The following is a 19,174-nucleotide window of genomic DNA, read 5'->3' as shown; positions in this document are numbered from 1 at the left end:
TTGGGGGGTTGGTGCCAGCCTGGGGGAGCTGTTCCCATGGAGCAGAAGGAACTTTTCCTGCAGATCATCCTTGGCTGTAGCAGGGCCTGTTTGGGCTGGTGCTGCCTGGCCTGGGCCATTCTCTGCAGTACCTGCTGTGTTCTCCTGCTCTCCCTCGGGCAGTGTGGAAGGCCTGGTGCTGGGCCTGCCCTGGGCTCACCAGCAGCTCCTGAGCCCAGCACACAGCACCTGCAAAAACATGTTTGTCACTGGGGGCAGTGGCAGAAAGCCACTGGCAGCCACTTCAGTCGCTGCCTTTATCTGGTGGCAAACGCCCCCTTCACACCATCTGCATCCTCCTTTCCCAGCCCTGCGAGATTAAACCCTGTTTTCTCTCTGTAAATATTGGCAGGCCAACAGCAGCTCCCTGAAGGAAAACAATCACGGGGAGGCTGTTCCCAGCTCACGGGGCAGCGTGTGCAGGCACAGCTCCCTGTCCCTCTCCCCAGCCTCCCCTGGCTGGGCAGCTCGGTGCCACCATGCCCTCGGAGCATGGACCAGGCTCCAGGGACACGTGCCATGAGTTTTATCCTGAATAACACCCAACCCTTCACCTGGCTGCATCCCTGGGTTTGGAGGCAGCTGCAGGTGCTCAGCCCCTGCAGGTTGGGCTTTCCCCAGTCCAGGTGAAAGTTTTTGGGAGAGCAGGTTAATGGAAGAGGGAAAACCAGAGCTCTTTCCTTGGGAAATGTACACTGGGGAGGCTAAATGTCACTGTGGTGGTAATAAAATATGTACATGTTGGATAAATGCAATTTTGGCTGTTCATGTCCCTCCTCAGCCTTGCCCACAATACCTGGCACACACTTTGGGGTGTTTGCTTTTCCCCGAGTTCTGGAGCAGAGGGAAGTCTGCTCTCGTGGCTGTGACATTGCTGGGTGGCTGAGGTCAGGGAGCTGCAGCAGCTGAGGGGGCAGAGGGAGCAGAGGGGCACTTTGCTCTCAGCAGCCAACGGGAGCTGAGCATGCTGCTGCCAAATTCAATCAGAGAGATGGGCTCTAATTGAATCAGGGAGGGGCTGAGGGCAGGGCTAGGTGAGCTCTGTGTCTGTCACAGCAGGGGACAGAGATGTCCTTGGAACTGCTTTGAGCAGTTACAGCATCAGGGTGGGCTCCTCAGCTGCCCCGTGGCTGTGGGGCTCTGCTGAGTTCTTGCTGAGTTCCTGCTTTGTTCTTTTCTGACCACAAGTGGGGAACAGGGAAATGCCAGCCTGGATTCCATCCCAGCAAATGGGATGCTCATCCTCCCCTCTGAAAGTGGGAACCACTTCCTTGGGCTGAGTGGGTGTCACAGTGGTGCAGCCTGGTGACCTGCTGGTGTGGGACTGGGAGAGACTGGGACATCCAGGATGGGAAAAACTCACTATGACACTCCAGGGGTGCTCTGAGCATCGCTGCCACCCAGGATCTGGGGACAAGGGGGAGCCCCATCACTTCCTGTCCCTGAATCCCAAACCTCTGCTCATTCTGATTGTGCTCAGGAAGACTGAGGAGGAATTTTCAGTGTTAAAGCCTGTAGGAATAAGTGTGGGGATGTCCAGGCATAAAAAAGCTCAAACTTTCTCCTTCATGGAAGTCTCCTCATAGGGGCAGAGGACTGAGCCAGAGCCCTCTTTCCCAGGAGGTGATGTGGGAGCTTGGTTTATTTACCACTTTAGGGGATTTTGGACGAAACATGAATGAATTCCCATCCAATGCAAACACTGATTTAAATGGTGTGACTAAAGAGCATTTCCCCTTCTGGCTGTGTTATGTCTCTGGAGTCACAAAGCTGCAGGTTCTCTCTGACCTTTCTGGGAAAAACCAGCTACTGGGGACCTGCCCTTCTGGAAGGAAATTCTAGGGGGAAAGGAAAGGTCTTTTTTATGGACCTTAGTGAACAACTCTTTTTCCTTTCTTTGCAGTCTGTCTTAAAGTTGTGCTTTGATTTTTTTTTTCTCTTCCCCTCTGGCCACTTAAGGAGATGATCCAACCTTGGGCATTTCTGGACCCTTTATAAAGTGAAACGTGCAAAATCCCAGCAGGCAGCAGATGTTATAATGCTTAAATTTTAGCATGAGAGATAAGCACTTGAAGGGCTGGGAGACAGCTGCGGAGGGGGCTTGGTCAGAAAGTTCCTTACGTGAATGAGATTTGGCCCAAAGAAAACCTGTCCAAGAGGAACAAAACATGTATGCAGGGGAGGGCACAAGAGGAGGTGGGCTCAGCTGGGATGACTTTTCAATATTTCTCTTAATTCCTTCCTTGCTGCATGTTGCTAACAGACAGTGTGTGACCCGAGCTGGAGCTTCATCCCCAGATTCATCCTGGTGAGGAACAGGACAGCGAGGCTGCTCTGGAGTTATCCCCAGATTCCTCCTGGTGTTCAGTGAGGAGCAGGACAGCGAGGCTGCTCTGGAGCTTCCCTGAGCTCTTCCTCCCAGCCCCACCCAGCCCAAAGGCTCTCGTTCTCACCAGTTCATGCTCTGGTGCCTCATTAATGTTTGCATATGGCAAAGAGCAATTTCCACCCTCGGTTTCCACTGCAGTGGCACAGGGTGCAGGACTGCCTGTGCTCTGCCTGCGCTGCTCCACTCCTGCTCCTGGAAGCACAGTCAGCTCCCCTGCACCACTCTCCCTGTCTCTGGAGGGAGCTGATCTCCAGTCTCTTTGACTCTCCCGTGCCCAGGGTGCAGGACAGGGGTGAGAGCTGTCCCCTCATCTGCTGTGCTGTGTGGGGACCAAGGAGTTTGCAAACCCCGGCAGGGCCTGCGACACACAGCTAATGACCTTCTCCCTGCCTGTGTTTCCTTTACGTCAGAAGTCGGAGTGCTTATTAAGTTTGGAGGCTTACTCCCAGGAGCAGAAGAAGAGGATCTGCTGGTGTCTGGCTGAGAACATCACCAAGCAGCAACATCCGGCAGCGGCTCCTACCGAGAGCAAGGTAAGAGACCCACGCGGAGCTGGAAATTCCTGCCTGGAGCACGGCAGGCTCTGCCTGGGGGGGCTTTGCTCAGGGGTGCTCCTGCCAGGAGGGCTGTGCAGGAGGCTGTTTGTTTGCCAGGTGAGCAGTGAGTTTGTGTTCAGGCACTGCTGTGTCTGCAGCTTCCTGCCCTGCCTGGGGAGCAGCGCCTGTATTTGCATCTGCTGGCTGGAGCCGAGGCAGGCTGGGCTGACACCTCCCAGCATCTGTATTTGGATATTTGGACAGCTGAGGCTCCACAACCCTGTGGCCAGCCTGCTCTGAGAGCTCTCCTCTGAGGCAGGATGGAAAGCAGAGGGAGAGGTTCAAGCTGTGATCTCTGGGTGCTGATGAAAGGGCCGAGGTGATGGGAGTAGTGGGGCACATTTGCTCCTTCTGTGCACTTGGGTGAGCTCAGGTGTTTGATCCTGACCCCACAGATGTCCTCAAAGCACAGAGGGCTCATTTGGGGAGTGCTGTTTCTCATGCCCAGCGAGGCAGCCCCAGCACTTTTCCACACTGAGGAGCTCCAGCGTGGCCCGGGAGCGCTGTCTCAGCAGCTCTGGCAGAGAAATGTGTGTGCAGGGCTCTGAGGCTCAGCCTGCCCTCTGTGGGTGTAGAGAACACCCTCCTCCGCCTCCTCTGGGGCTGGGGCTGCCCCACGGAGCTGTCTGGGACAGTAGCAGTCTCTGCTGGGCCACGTTGTGTCCCTGGGGTTGGGTTTGGATTTCTGGAGAGTGACACTGCTCTGGAGAAGAGAAACCCCTGTGCAGGGTGTTTGAGGAGCTTTAAGTGCTGCAGATGGGGATTTCGGGGGAAAAACCCCCGGATCCCTCCCTTGGCTGGTGCAGGGTGGTGGAGCAGCTCTTGCCCCACGTCCCTGTGCCCTGTGGGTGCCTGTCCCCTGCTGGCCCGGGGCAGGTGGCAGGTCCTGGGAGCGGCGGCGCAGCGGAGCAGGGAGATGCGGCTGCGGCGCTGCAGCTCCCAAAGTGGGTCAGCACAAACATCTCCGCAGGAGACAGAGCCTCCGGATTCCTTTTCCTGCACGTTTCAGGCGGACTAAAATAGCAACAGCAGCTCACAAAGCCTGAGAACCTCGTTACCAGCCCAACCTCCCTCCCTGCGAGCGGCCCCGGGCAGCTGAATCACACCGGTGACAGCGCCGGCCACGGCTCCGCTGCCCCGTGGGGCACCCAGCTGGCACAGCCCCGTGCCCAGGCACGGGGGCCCTGCTGGAATCCACTGATCCTGGGCTGGCTCCGTGCCGGGCTGGGTGTGATCCTGCCACGGGCTGGGGATCATCCATCCAGGGTGGAGCTGTGCAGGGACTTTTCCAACCTGGGTATCTCACACGGGTCCTACAAAGGGGCATCGTGGTAGGGCTCCGTCATGGCAGGAGCTCTGGGCTGTTTGGGCTTTCAGGGGTTGGTGCTGTTTGCTCTCCCCAGCCCAGACTGCTCATGGCAGGGCTGTGCTCAGAGCAAAGCCCTGGAGCACCTGCTCCCTGAGTTGTGGAAGGAGCCTGGCCACTGGACAGGTGAAAAGGTGCTCCAGAAGACATCACATCTCTTTCAAAGGCTTTTCTGTGCTCAGTAGCCAAGAGGCTGCTGTGGAGAGCCATCATGGACCCTCCAAAGTCGTGACAAAGGGGGTTTATCTTGGCTTGCCAAAGCTAATGGAAATCCCACTGGTGGGGTGTGGGGCCAGGAGGGAGAAAGGAGTGTGACTGCAGCTACCAGGTGCTGTAAATTGAGTTTATAGCACCACTGCCATCCCAGCAAGGTGTAAAGTGCCCAGGATGCAATTTTAAAGCAAACCTGGTGTGAAATGCAAGAAGGAGCAGTGTGGGGAAGGAGCCCCCCAGGGGAGGGTGCTTGGGGCAGGATGGGCACACAGGGCTGGGCAGGAGCCTGACCTGGGAGAGCTGCAGCTGGGGCTGTGTCCAGGCTGGTTTGTCAGGACAGACTTCTCTGGGGATGCCAGAGCAGTGGGAGGCAGGAGCTGGGAAAATCAGCTCCTTCTTGCAAGGGAGAACTGATCCATTAGCTTGGCTTACCAGTCATTTGATACTAGGGCTATTTAGGGAAAAAACCCAGTGTCTGTGCTCTGTGAACTGACAAATTAAGCTGGAAATATCAGCCTGGCCAGGAATATGATTTGCAAAGCCTTCAAAACTGCTCCAGCTCAGTAAGAGGCAGCTCGTTTTGCTGTGGCCAGTCTGGCCAAGGGGATGTGGGCTTTGCTGTGGGGTGGGAACGAAGGGCCAGCACAGCCTTGGTGCCAGCACAGCTGTGCCATGTGCCAGCTGGGTGCTGGAACCAGGAAAAGGGACACTGTCTGAGCACAGAGCAGCTCCTCAGGAGCCTCCATGGCTGCCACCAGTGGCAACCTTCAAGCTGTGCAGAAATCAGACAGATTTTGGGCTTTGGGGTGGTACCCCCTGTTTCTAAAGGCCCCCCCTGAGCTCTGCCTGGGTAGGGGAGCTCTAAGGGCAGGAGGGTGCCTGTGGCTCAGGGACAGGCTCTGCAGAGCTGTCACTGCCTCTGGCAGGGCCCCTGGCAGTGTCCCCAGGGAGGACGGTGTCAGGCCAGGAGTCTGAGCCCTGCAGGGGCCGTGTTGGCACTGCTGCTCTCAGAGCTGGTTTTGGAGCAAAGCTGTTTGTTGGTTTCTGGGGAACTTGAGCAAATGCAGCATCTGCTTCTGGAGATGAAGAGCCGGCTGTGCCCCCACAATCCCTGCTCCTTGGCACCTCCCTGCCCCAGCAAATCCCTTCTCCTGGCACTGGGGCATCTCCCGGGCCCTCCTTGCACAGCCAAGCACCAGGCTCTGGGGGCTGTGACAAACACCAGGGACAAGGCTGTGGACAGCCCCATTCCTCCCCATGTCTCTGAGCAGGGCCTTCATTCACAGCAGTTTAGCCAGAGCGTGATCAGCTCTTCAGTGGGGAAGGAGGGGAGGATTTTGTACCTCCTGATTTTGTCTCTGGCCATAGCCTTCCCATTTTGGGCTGGGAACCTGCTGCCCCATTGGTGCCATCTGCTCCAGGGGGTTCTGCTCATCTGCTGCTCTTCCATGAGGGATGCAGCTGTGATAGTCCAGCCCTGCTCCCAGTGGGCTTTTCCTGCCAGAGTCAGTGCAGGAGGAGCTGTGGGGACAGCGTGGCTGCTGTTGTGGTCCAGCTCTCTGTCCCCAGTGTCCAGGGGCTCTGCTGCCACTGTAAGACTTGGCTGAACTCCCCTGAGCTGCAAACCCCCCCAGCCAGCTGCAGCAGCTCCCAGGAATTACCCTGTGGGTATTTTCTCCACCTGCAGAGCCTTTCCCCTCTCATCCTTGTGCCCAGGTCTGCTCTGGGATGCTGCTCCCTGCCCTGTGACTGTGCTGAGCACGTCCCTGTAAAACACATCCCCAGTGGGGCTGTGTTGGGTCTGGAGGCTGGCAGGGGCTGCCAGGAGCCACAGCCATGGCAGTGTGATTACAGAAGAGCAGCTCTGGGCTTTAACTGAGTTAACCCCGGGTCGGGTGCTGACCATCAGGGCTGGGCCACCCTCACAGTGCTGCACCAGCTGGGGCAATTCAGCCTGACTGAAGAGAGGGCAAACTGCAGAGCAGGGCACAGGGGCTGGAGCTGCTCCAGCTGCTTTGGCTGCCAGGGAAAAGCTCCACACAGCACAACCCCTGTGTGTGACAGACCTGCTGCCACCGCCTGATTCTCACTGCTTGTTTCTTTGTGTCTTCCACACTCAGAACGGCTGATTACTCTTCCCTTCTGGCTCCGTGACCTGAGATTACCTCGGAGATGATGGCTGGCTGTATCTGAAAGATGCAGATTATCCTTAAGCTAAATAATTACGGACACTCGGTGGCGTGGACTTTGGGAGTCCAGGACGGGTGCTGCCCTTGTTTCCCGGGGGAGGTGGTGGATGCTCAGCGCTGTCCCGAGCCTGGCTGGAGCAGGCGTGGATGGCCGGGCCCCTCGGGCAGCGCTGCCTCCGGTGCTGGGGATGAGCGGCCGGGGGACCGCCGGCCCCTCCTGGCCGTGCCTCGGCTCAGGAAGGGCAGGGCTGTTTCTCTCACTTATTTACAACGTGCTTGACAAGTGCGAGTAAATGAGCTGTCAGCAAAAGCAAACAGTGTGTGATGGAGGGCTGATTGAAACCAGGGCCGGGAGGGGACAGCCCTGCTCCCCCGGCACCTGCAGCTGGGCACGCTTCAGTGGGGGTCACCCCTCTCCTGTCCCAGCCCCTGCCTCCTCTTCCTCATCCCGAGCACCCCAGGCACCCTCCCTGCTGTGCCCCCACAATCCCTGCTCCTTGGCACCTCCCTGCCCCAGCAAATCCCTTCTCCTGGCACTGGGGCATCTCCCGGGCCCTCCTTGCACAGCCAAGCACCAGGCTCTGGGGGCTGTGACAAACACCTGGGGACAAGGCTGTGCACAGCCCCATTCCTCCTCGTGTCTCTAAGCAGGGGCTTCACTCACAGCAGTTTAGCCAGAGCATGATCAGCTCTTCAGGAGGGGAGGAATTTGTACCTTCTGATTTTGTTTCTGGCCATAGCCTTCCCATTTTGGGCTGGGAACCTGCTGCCCCATTGGTGCCATCTGCTCCAGGGGGTTCTGCTCATCTGCTGCTCTGGGGCTGGACATGGCCAAGGGTGCAGGAAACCTGGACCTTCACCAGAGCCTTTCCTGCCACACACCAACACGAGAGGCTGGCCAAGGCTGAGCACATCACAGCAGCCCCTGGAGGGTCAACCTGAACCTGGCCATACCCTCTGAGCACCTGACTGTGCTGTCAGGGGGCTCCAAGAGGGGGGAAACCTTGAGGGTGATTCTGCCCCAGTGAGGGTTAAAGCATCAGCTGGCAGGATGTGCAGCCAGGTCACAAAACAAAACAAAGTCTTGATCCACTGTTCCACACCAGGGAGCACAGCCCAGCTCTCGCCCTGGACTGGGGAAACTCAGTGCTGAGGACAGCCAAAGGCTCCATGGATCTGTGGGAGCAGAGATGCTCTTCCTCTCTGAGTCAGGCACCAGGGCAGCTCTGTCCACCTAAAAATCTGGAGGAAGCTGTCCCTGCTTGAACAGAGTCATGGAACTACAGACTGATTTGTGTTGGCAGGAATCTTTAAAGGCCAGTTCTACCCCTCTGCTTATCCCATTCCACCCCCTGCCAGGGAGAGGGACAACTTCCACTATCCCAGGTTGCTCCAAGCCCTGTCCAGCCTGGCCTTGGGCACTGCCAGGGAGCCAGGGGCAGCCACAGCTGCTCTGGGCACCCTGTGCCAAGGCCTGCCCACCTCTGTAGTAAAGAATTTTTTCCTAATATCAGACTCAACCCTGCCTTCCTTCAGCTTAAGGCCATTCCCCTTTGTCCTCTCACTTCAGGCCCTTGTCCAAAGTCCCTCTCCAGCTCTCCTGGAACCCCTTTAAACACTGGAAGGGGCTCTAAGTTCTCCCCAGAACCTTCTCCTCTCCAGGCTGAGCAGCTGCACATCAGTTGGCTCCCAGCCTTCATTGCAAGGCCACGTCCCAGGGCCCCAGGGAGCTGGGCTGTGCCTGTGGGGTGGATGGGATGCTGATCTGTTTATCACTCCCCTGAGCCCCGGGTCACTGAACCCTGGCTCTGCTGGCCTCCCTGCCCTGCCCTGAGGCTCCCGTTTCCCGGGCAGATTTCTCCGAGCACCCCCTCACCCCCAGCAGCCAGGCTCGGGGGGAGCCGGGCAGGAGCAGCTGCCAATGCTTCCATCATGGCCAGAGGCAGCTTTAAACCCTGCAAGGGCTGTCCTGGCCGATCCCCAGAAGGGCTGGTAAGAGGGAAGGGTGGCAGCAGCGGCGCCGGCAGCCGGGGGGAGCGGGGTGAGATCATTGGCACGGGATGCTCGGAGGCACCGCTGAGTGCTCCGAGCCAGCGCTGCTGTCATTTATGGAAGGTGCTGCAAGTGCTGTGTTGCAGCCTGCCAGGCTGGAGCCCTGCTCTCCTGTGCCCAAACACCTCCTGCCTGTGCCCAAACGCCTCCTGCCTCGGGTGGTGCTCCATCTCTTCCCCCCGAGCATGGCAGGGGACTGTGAGCGCGTGGCTGGGCAGCCTCTGATGTCAAGTTCAAGTAACTCCTTGCAAACGTTACCCAAACCCTGGTATCTCTGCAGAGTCAAAGGATCTATTCAAAACTCCAGGGGGCTTTGGGTGGCGATGCCCAGAGTGGTGTGGGACTGGTAGGCACAGCTCCATCGTGTCCCTGTGGCACCCTGGCCCTCCACCAGGCTCGGTGTCCTGCCCTGAACGAGCATCTTCCCGATGCAGCAGCAGGGCAAGGCCTGCCAGCACCACTGCAGGAGGGCTGCGTGTGCCTTTGGAGCCACCAGTGCTGGGTTTGGGACCATTTGGGATTCCTCCCCCTGTGTGTTGCTCTGGCCATGGCCCTCTTGGAGGCAGTCACAGCAGAGCTGCTCTGCCAGGGCCTCTCCTCCTGTGGATGTTTCCTTCCAGTGGTGTCTGCTGGCAGCAGGAACAGCTTCCAGCACCAACCTCGTGGTCCTGTTTAAGTGGTGTTGGGATGAGTCCTTCCCAGCGGATCTGCAGTGGCTGAATGCATCAGGCTCTGGTTGTCACCTCCCTCATCCTGCCCAGGGGACAGAGCTCTGCCCTGCCCATAAAGCTGCAGAGATTCCCTGCTGAGCAGCACTGAAGGGAAAGGCTTCTGTGGGCTGAGTGGCAGTGACAGGATCTGCTCCTTCCTCCCCCTTTCCCACCACTCTGGATTTTTACTGCCAGGGATATTTATGACCCAGACATCATCTCACAGCTCCGGGTCCCCCGGCACCTGCCCTGCAGTGATGAGGCTGCAGGCATCAGCTGGAGCCTGGCTCTGGGGCTGTATCCCCCTCACAGTGGGCACAGAGCAGCGGGTGTGGGCAGTCTGGGGTGGTGGTGGGGCCATTCCTCACTGGGAAGAGCCGGGGACTGGGGTGCTCTAAGTCTCATGGACATCCAGGTACCCCAGTGCGGTGACATCCTGTGTCCCACAGACCTGCAGCCAGCCAGGTGGCCTCAGAGAGGGAGCAGGCACAAACCTCACCAGGCCCAGCCCCCTCCAGCAGCGCAGGCAGGACGGGAGCTGGGCACAGCTGTGGGGGTGGCTGTGCCAAGTCACTGCTGTCCATGGTGACCACGTGCGGCTGAGCTCAGCTCTGTGTCCAGTGGGACCAGGGAGCTTCCACATTTCCTGTGCCACTGCAAAGCTGTGAGGCAGAGGAGGCAGCACAGCCTGCTCCATCCCAGCAGCGTTCAGGTGGCTGCATCTGGCTGAGCAGGGGGACGTGTGTGTGCCCAAGGTCCGTGCTGGAGGAGAGCTGAGCTCAGCCTGTCGCTGCAGCAGTGAGGACCTGCCAGTGAGCAGGGCTGTGGGGCAGATAAAACCAGCACACACCCCTCCCTGTGCCCTCTCTGGAACCATCAGGACACTTGCCTGTCTCAGTCAGTGAGGTGGAATCCCAGCAGGGGAAATGCCCAGCCCGGGGTCGGGTTCCCAGCCCGGTGTGCATGGCCGTGCCACGAGAGGGCCCTGGCCGTGCAGGAGCAGAGGAGGGGCAGATGGTCACTCGTGGCTGTCCCCTGGACGGACACCATCCACCATCCTGCTGTTTATTCTCCCTGTCGCTGCCCGTTAGCTGCTCACAGACGTTGGGATGCCAAGGGCAGAGCGCCCCATTGCAGAGCATCTCCCACTCCAGAGCCATCACGGGAAACAGTTTGGGGGAAAAGCCCCGCGAACGGCGGACTTGCAGCAGAATTTCCTTCAGCAGGAAGCACCGGGATCTCTGCGCTCGGTGTCGCTGGGGGCAGGACAGGGCAGGAGAAGGCAGCGCGGCGGCTCGCGGGGTGATGCATGGCCCTGCCCCAGGGCACCGCGGCCGTCCGCGGCTGTCAGCAGGTAACAGCACCTCCGGGGAGAGCCGGCAGAGCCAGAAATAGCACGAGGGGCACGAGTGAGCCGCGCCTGGGGAGGCTGGGGCGGTTTCAGCCGCCTTGACACGGACATTAATAACGGAGGGCAGAGCCGGAGCGCCGCGCCAGCCGCAGCCAGCGCCGCGGGCACATGGCGGGGCCGGGGCTGCCCGCGGAGCTGCCGCCCGCTCGGCCCGGGGGAGGCAGCTGGGAGGCCGCGTTTGGTAGGTCCGACGAGCAAAGGCTGCAGCTGAGGGCTGGACCCCGGGCTGGGCAGGAGCCGGCTCGGGCTGAGGGAGCGGCACAGGGAGTCGGGAGCGCTGATGTCCTTGGGGATCCAAGGCTCCGCTCCTGCCCTGCGCTCTCCCGGGGAACCTGTGGCTCCTGCACGGCTCATCTGCCACCAGGCTGGGCTGGAGGGTTGGTAAGGTGCATCCAGGGAGAGCGAACGGGCAGTTATAGCGTGGGGATGTTGTGAGGTTCCCCCTCAAATCTGGGCTGTGCACGGCTGTGCCGTCGGCACCAGCTGGCTCTTGCTGTGGGATCAGCATTGCAATGTACCCACAGTGTGGATTTTCTGCTCCAGGACTTCTGCAGCCTTTTGAATGCCGTCCCTGAACTGGCACTGGGGACCAAGCAGCCGGTTCAGCCTGGAACGGCAGCCGTGGCATGCTCGGATGCTGGGGATGGGGGGCACGGGCAGGGGATGGGCTGGGGTCGGAGCTGGGACTGCGGGCACCTGCGGTCGGGGCTGGCAGCGTGGAGAGCTTTGGTCCCGGGCTGGTGGCTGACACTTGGAGCAGGCGGTGACACCGAGATGCGGGCTGCGAGCCGAGCCTGCAGCCGAGCTCCCCTCCCCGGGCACGGGGCTGCTGCCCTCGGCTGAGCGTGGGCTCCACTTGCCGCTGAGATCGGGAGCGGAGCGGCCCCGGGAGCCGCAGGGCTGGGGCTGGGCAGAGCCCTGTGCGCAGCGACCCGCCGGGAGTGCGGGGATGGGATCGGGATTTGTGCAGGGATCCTCCCGTGCTTCCTCCCCGAGGAGGGCTTCCCCTGCCAGGCTTCTCCTGCCAGGCTCCGAGGCTTTTAGGGCGGTGCAAACATCACCCCCCATCTCCCATCTGCACCTCCACCCTCACTGCCCTGCCCCAGGCGCTGCCGGCCCTGCTGTTCGGTTTTGCTGTCACGCTAATTGCTCGGGATCAATTATTCATTGTGCAGTAATGAAGCAGGGCGAGGGTAGAAAACCCGGCTGAGCAGAGCCCCGGGCTCTGGCCGGCCTCGAGGAGGGTGAGGAGCAGAGCTCGGGGAATGCTCCTCGTGGGCACTTTCACAATGACTCCCACGAAGATTTTCTCAAGTTTTGGTAGTTCTGCTTTGCATTTCTGGCTTTGCTTTCTTCCCCTCAGCCCCGCGCTGTGCTTCAGATGCTGTTCCCTGTAGCTGTGAGCTTCCTTGGTTCTTAGCTGTCACTTTTAAGTCCTGAGGTGCTCAACAGCCTTTCACAGTTAGGAGTTTCCAATCTGGTGGATCTGGGCACAGTTTGTCCCATGCTGAGAATCCAAATTGTAAAATATTTTCCTTCTACTTTAGTAAAGATCTACTTTGGAAAGATTGGTGTTTCCTGGATGATGTGGGTGCTCTTTTTTGCATCAGCTGCAATCCAGCTGCTGTGGGGGGGGATATTGCCTCCAGCACAGGGAACCCACTGATGTATGCATCTCTCCCTAAATAACCTTGGTCTCATTCCCATGGAGTTAAATACTTTTGGGGACAGGTGAGGCATCTCAGAGCAAATGTCTTTGAAGGGCAGCAGGAGCCAGAGAGGTTCCCCATGGCACACAGGGAGGATGGAGCTGCCATGGTCAGGGACAGCCACAAGTGTCCCAGGACGTCCATGCACCCTCCTGGGTGAGAGCACAGCTGGAGCAGCACATCCCTTGCCCTCCTGCTCACATCCATGTCCAACAGCCTGCAGGGACTTCCCTGCTTTTCCCAATCCCTGGTTTTGGCTGAGGAAGTACCTGGGTGCAGGGCAGCTGTCTGAGCTGTGTTTTGCCTCCTCTTCCTCAGCATCACCACAAAAGAAAAGAGAAAACCTGAGCATCCCCATCAGGAGCCAGGAAAGGCTCAATTAAATGTCCCTGTGGCCAGGCATTCCTTGAGCCACGGTGGCTCCATGACTGAGAGGAGCAGAGAGACTTTGAAATGAGAAGCTGAGAGCGTAAAAAAATAAAATAAAAAAATCCCTGACCTCCCCTTGCTGGGGATTCCAGGGAATGCCATGTTTGCCAGCACTTCTGGCAGTGGCAGAGCTGGCAGCACCAGGGCAAGGCAGGGCAGGCTCCAGCTCTCAGTGTGCTGTCTCCATGGCTGGGGTTTTCCCAGCTGGAAGCCCCAGCTGTGGGCCACCAGCAAGGCCACATTATTAAAAGAAATGCTGGAGAAGTCGGGGTTGTGCTGGTGCTCATTGAAATTTTCTCTGCTGGTGAGCTGGAACAGTCCTGGATGTGAGCAGCAGCTCAGAGAAACCTGCTCGAGGTACAGACCAAGGAGCAGAGGGTTTGCAGTTCTTCTGCTCTCTCTTGGTTTCAATAAAACTTAAAAACTTGAAAAAAACAAATTTTTGAGATAGTGAGTGATCCTTGATGGCAAAGACAACTCAGTGTGTAATAGGTACAAGGTTTGAGGATGTTGGAACAGGCAGGGCAGTGTTGGCTTTTTTTGGAGTGTGTTGATATTTCTAAATGAGGAGATCATTCTCAGGAACTCTCTTGCTGTTGCTCTGGTCGCAGACCTATTATCCTCCTTGCCTAAAATGACCCCGGAGAGCCATCCTGGACTTTGGAGGCAGCTCTTGCTTCTGCTTTCTCTTCCCCTTCTCAGGAAATGCTGCCTTGGCCTCTCAGTCTGAGGCAGAAACTGAAGAGTGAAGTGTGAGATCCTCCAGGGAGGATGGAGTAAATCCCCTCAGCCCCTCGACCTGCCCCGATGCAGACAGGGAAACCCAGAGGCTGGGAATGGCAAAACCACTTTGTTGAGTGCAGGGGAAGATGCAGGTGGTGAAAAAAGGGAAATCTGCCCTTTGGTGGAGGTCAGGGACACCCAGATGCTGAGAGCAGTGAGACCAAGGCATCGGGAATGGAGAAATCCAGATGTTGGCTGCTGGCTCCTGAGCTGCTGCAGGGAGGGCAGGGGATGTTTTGGGTGAGTCTGTGCAGTGGAAGGACAGCACCTCCTTCAGACAGCACCAGCACTGCCTCCACTGCTGCCCCTCCAGCAGCCCCTTGAAGTGGTGAGAAGGTGTCAGCCCCCCTCAGGTACTGGGAAAGCTGCTCAGTGGCTCCAGGGAGAGCTCAGGGCCTAAAGGGGCTCCGGGAGAGCTGGAGAGGGAATTTGGACAAGGGCCTGGAGTGACAGGATTCAGGGAATGGCTTCCCATTGCCAGAGGGCAGGGTTAGGTGGGATACTTGGAAGGAATTCCTGGCTGTGAGGGTGGGCAGGCCCTGGCACAGGGTGCCCAGAGCAGCTGTGGCTGCCCCTGGATCCCTGGCAGTGCCCAAGGCCAGGCTGGACAGGGCTTGGAGCAGCCTGGAATAGTGAACCCCATGGAAGGGGGTGGCATAAGATGGGCTTTAGGTCCCTTCCAACCCAAACCATCCTGAGAGTCCACGAAACCAGGTCACATCCCCATCCTTGAGGTCCCAGGTCATCTCTGGGCAGCAAGGTGGCCTTGGCCTTGTGCTGATGCAGTCCCTGGTGCCCCAGCCAGGGGCAGCTCTGTGGGCTGCCAGTGATGGTATTGCTGCCTCTCCCCAGCCCAGGTGATGCTGAGCAGAGCTCAGCCCTGTGCAGACAGGATTTCCCAGCCCTGCTGATGCTCTCAGCCCGAGATGGAGCTGATCCTGGCTCATGGTGAGGCTGCTGCTCATCCCCTCCATGCCAGAGAAGAGCAGCAGAGGCTCTGATTGAATTAGTGCAATGATTTAATTTAATCCCCAAATGTCTCTCATTTTAAAGGAGCCTGTTCATTTCCTTCTAGGACCTTATCAGATGCAGGCACCCAGCACTGTGAGCAGGACTGGGCAGATAGGCAGTGCTGGGGGAGGGCTTTGTGGAGAGTGACTCGAGGGCTCTGTGGGTTTTTCCTCTAATTATTTCATGAGATAATGATGACAGTGATTATAAGACAAATAAAACATCAGCAGCATCACTGAGGCACACGCTGGTGCAAATGGCAGCCTGGCAGGGCAGGCTGGGAACATTCCCTTCCTACAGGGAATTACTGTGTCATCTCACCCCAAGGGTGGGCTGAGGGAGCATTTGCTTTGTGCCTGACCCCAAATCCAGCTGTTTCAGGACAGGGTGATGTCATGAAGGGACCAGGCACAATGTGGTCTCTGAGTTTTTGTCTTCAGACTCGCTGGGGGAGTTCAGGTGACACTGAATTGCTGCTGGGGTGTGCCAGGCTGGGTGGGACAGAGCTGGTGCTGCCTGTGCTGCAGGTGACACAGGGACCCTTCGGGTGTGATAAACCAGGACAAGGCACAACTGGCTGTGGCACTGAGCTCCAGCACCCTCCTGAAAACCTGCCCAGCTCTTTGCCCCCTGAGCTCAGGCAGGTGGTGCCTGTGCTGTCCCCTCTCTGCTCATGGGGCTCACATCCCCCCCGGGTGTTTCCTGGAGCTGACAGCAGCTTCTGCAGCCCAACATCTGCACACAGCTGCCTGGGGATGTCCAGGATATCCTCTCTGTGCTCCGGGGTGTCCAGCAGCAGGGTGGCTCTCCCTGGGTGCTGTCACAGGCTGGGACCTCCATGGGGTACAGCTCTGTCCACTCCATGGGTGCCTCTTCCCAAGGGCTTGTGAGGCTGCATGGGTTGGCTCCTGGGGCTGCTGCCCTTTTTGAAGCTGAAGTCAGGGGTGTCTTTGTGAACTCCAGCTCTCTGGTGTCACCGGGTTTGTGAAAATGCTTGGATCTCAGCTGGGGATACAGGAACTTCTTTCTGGGTGACTTGTTAGCTGGGGGTGGTCCTGTGGAATAGTCCCTGCCCCAGGATCTATGTAGGAGGAAATTGCTTCTTAAAGAGAGGATTTTCTCTCCTTTGGTCTTTTTTTCCTCCTGGGCTGGTTTTGCCCCTTTGGCTGAGACACAAAAATCACACTGGACTCTGCTCTGGCAAGGGAGGGCTCATCAGAGGCTCCGCCTGCTCACAAAACAACCTTGGAGGTTCTTTCCCTTGGACTTTTCCCTTTGAAACCACAGAGCTCACTCAGGCCTTCCCCAGCTGCGAAGAAACCTGGAAAAACCAGCCCCAAAGGCATAAACCCCCGCCAGGGGCTGGCAGGAGTGGCTGGTTTTGTAGGGCTTGCTCAGAGCCACGGGCTGAGCTGGGGCAATCCAGGGATGGGCAGAGCCCGGCGCTTCCCTTCTGCATTTATTGAGGCGGTGCAGGAGGGGCCGGAGCTGCCGGACGAACTGCTGGGTTTCTCTGCAGCCCCCGGGGCAGATCCCTGCAGGAGCTGCTGGGTTTCTCTGCAGCCCCCGGGGCAGATCCCTGCAGGGCAGCAGCCGTCGGGGTGAGGATGCTGTCACGGCTCTGCCTCTGCGGCTGGAGCCCGGCTGGCACCCTGGCATTCCTCAGAACCCACCAGAGCTGCCGGGAGCTGAGTGCCACCATCCCACTCCTGCCAGCTGGGGAACCCGGTGCTGCAGGGCTCGAGAGCAGGACTGGGTGCTGATGGCAATGGGTGGCTTGGGGACGTGGGGACAATGCCATCCCAGCCCACCAGAGCACTGTTAGCATTGTACCAGTGCCAGCCTTGTAGGGGGGTGTGAGGAGGTGAAAGGCTCCCCAGGAGGGTGGCCAGAGAGATTTGGGGGGCTTCTGCTTTCATCCTTCTTTGTCTTCTCCTCTGGCAGATGCTGGAGACGGACGCCGAGAAGCCGGGGCAGATGCCCTCGGAGGCCGGGAAGGCAGCAGTGGGTGATGCCCCTCTGGCTGCCAAGGCAGCGGCTCTGGCCGAGCCCTGGGACGCTCTGGGCGCCACCCAGGCTCCTCTCCCGGCGGAAAAGCAGCCGGTGGCCACCGCCAAGGGAGAGGAGCAGCCCAGCTCCCTGCCAGCCTTTGTCATCCCCGAGCTGCGGCTGGACAGCACCTTCAGCCAGAGCGCGGCGGGCACGGCGGGCAGCGCCACGGACGGCGAGGACGACGAGGAGGATGAGGAGGAAGACGAGGAAGATGAGGACGAGGAGGAGGAGGAGGACAGCGACGAGCAGTACCTGGACAGGAGCGAGCTGAAGCGCAGCAGCATGATCGAGACGTCGGGCGGGCAGCCCGGCTACACGCTGAGCGTGCAGGGCTCGCTGCGGCGCCGCACGCACAGCGAGGGCAGCCTGCTGCAGGAGGCCAAGGGCCACTGCTTCACCTCCGACACCACCCTCAACTGCTCCGACAGCCAGGGCCCCGCCTCGCACTGGGCACTGCCCTCCCCCAGGACCCTCAAGAAGGAGCTCGTCAAGAACGGCGGCTCCATCCACCAGCTGACGCTGCTCTTCTCCGGCCACAGGAAGGTATGTGAGGGGCTGGACAGCTCCTGGGCTGGAGGTGTCCTGCCATGCAGGCCCTGTCTCCATGGCCATGGCAAAGCTCCCTTCTGAGCGCTCAGGAGGGTCCCTGCCCCTGGCAGCCAGCTCTGGAGGTGTCAGCAGCCGGGGCAGGGCACCAGAGCAGCGTGCTGGGGCTGTGGTGGCACTGCCACTGCTGCACCCACGCCCTGCAGGGCCCCTGGCCTGGGCAGCGCTGTCTGCTGGGGCTGCTGGTGCCAGAGGGACCCTGGGGATCTGGGCTTGCACAGGGCTGCTCCCAGCAGCAGTGGGGAGAATCCCTGGTGACAGTCCCCAGTGCGCAGGGGTGCCAGGAGCAGTGTGACCCTCTGCCCCACCAGCTTTCTGCAGGGCTTTGACCACTGTGGGGGTGCGTCTTGTGGAAAAGCTGTGCTCAGCAGTGATGTGTGACCCCACCTCTGCTGCAGGAGGAGCAGCAGGGGCTGCACTGAGGCAGCTCTGCCCAGGACTGGCCCGTGCAATCCTGGGGGTCTGGGGTGCTCCCTGAGCAGAGCTGGCCCTGGCTGCATGGTGCAGGAAATGAGCTGCCAGTGCAGAGATCATTCCTGGGAAGTGCTGCTGTTCCCCTCCTCCCCAGTGGCACTGGCAGGGTGCTGAGATTGGCCTCTGGCCCCATCCCCTGCTCTGCCCCATCCTCAGCTCTGGGTGCTGCTTGGGGTTCTGGTGCTCAGCCTGCAGCCTGCAGCCCATTGCTCAGGGTGTGTTCCCAGCTCAGGACCTCGTTTCACAGCTCAGGACCATGTCCTTGCTGCTTGGAACCACCTTGCAGAGCCACATTCTGCTCCAGAGCAATGGCTCCTTGGCAGGAGAGGCTGCTGCAGACCCTGGGGTTAAACCCATGCTGGAGTTAAACCCATTCTGGGTTAACCCTCTTCCTGCCACGCTGCTTGAAAAGCCACCCTGCTGCTGTTTCCTGGAGGAATTTTTGGGCTCAGAGTCCCTGCCCAGCTGTTAAGAGCCCTTCCCAGGGTTACTCACTGCTGGGATGGGGCTGCGCTCTGCAGGGAGTTCAAATTCTCCTGGAGACTGAGGCCAACAATTGTGTGTGGGAGGAGATGCGGGGTTCAGACCCGCCCTAGCCCCGATAAAGAAAAGCCACCCTTGTGTCAGGGACACGGTCGCTGCCTGTCACACGTGCGAGGGAGGCGGTGACAGCGCCAGCGCCGGCTGAGAGCGTCCCGTGAGCAGTGCCCTGAAGGAGAGCTCACAGTGCCGCTGTGTGTGCAGCCCCGAGCCTGCAGCCCTGCAGCCCCGCAGCCAGGCAGCCCTGCAGCCCTGCAGCCCCGAGCCTGCAGCCCTGCAGCCAGGCAGCCCTACAGCCCCGAGCCTGCAGCCCTGCAGCCCCGCAGCCAGGCAGCCCTGCAGCCCTGCAGCCCCGCAGTGCTGCCCGAGCCCGGTGGGCTGTGTGTCCCCCCTGCCCCGGGGAGCCGCCAGCTGCGCTTCCCGCTCTCATCTGGGGGATGTTTTCCCGCAGAGGTGAACAGAGCTCCACCTGCGTTGAACTGTTCTGAAGGGGCACATTAGACTGGGATTTTTGGGGCAGGGATTGGCAGCCCGTGCCGGCTGGGAGGGCAGTGTGGTGGCTGCAGCTCCCAATTCCAAGCGTGCAGCAGCTCTGGCTGTCTGGA

The 19,174-nt window shown here is 59.4% G+C and overlaps 1 protein-coding gene across 4 annotated transcripts in view; it reads left to right on the top strand.

Annotated features, from left to right (window-relative positions):
• The window catches only part of RGS3 (regulator of G protein signaling 3), an 85,390-nt gene that overhangs the window by 57,466 nt on the left and 8,750 nt on the right, over positions 1 to 19,174 (top strand). For all 4 annotated transcript variants that reach the window (XM_039720128.1, XM_039720129.1, XM_039720127.1 and 1 more), the window contains 2 exons: positions 2,839 to 2,961; positions 16,842 to 17,492. In XM_039720128.1, coding sequence (XP_039576062.1) covers positions 2,839 to 2,961; positions 16,842 to 17,492 — 774 coding nt within the window. The remainder of the gene's footprint in view (positions 1 to 2,838; positions 2,962 to 16,841; positions 17,493 to 19,174) is intronic.

Source organism: Passer montanus, unplaced genomic scaffold (genome assembly GCF_014805655.1).
Source record: "Passer montanus isolate IOZ18808 unplaced genomic scaffold, ASM1480565v1 scaffold43, whole genome shotgun sequence".
NCBI classification, from domain to species: domain Eukaryota; kingdom Metazoa; phylum Chordata; class Aves; order Passeriformes; family Passeridae; genus Passer; species Passer montanus.
This window is presented reverse-complemented; position numbering and strand designations above follow the sequence as displayed.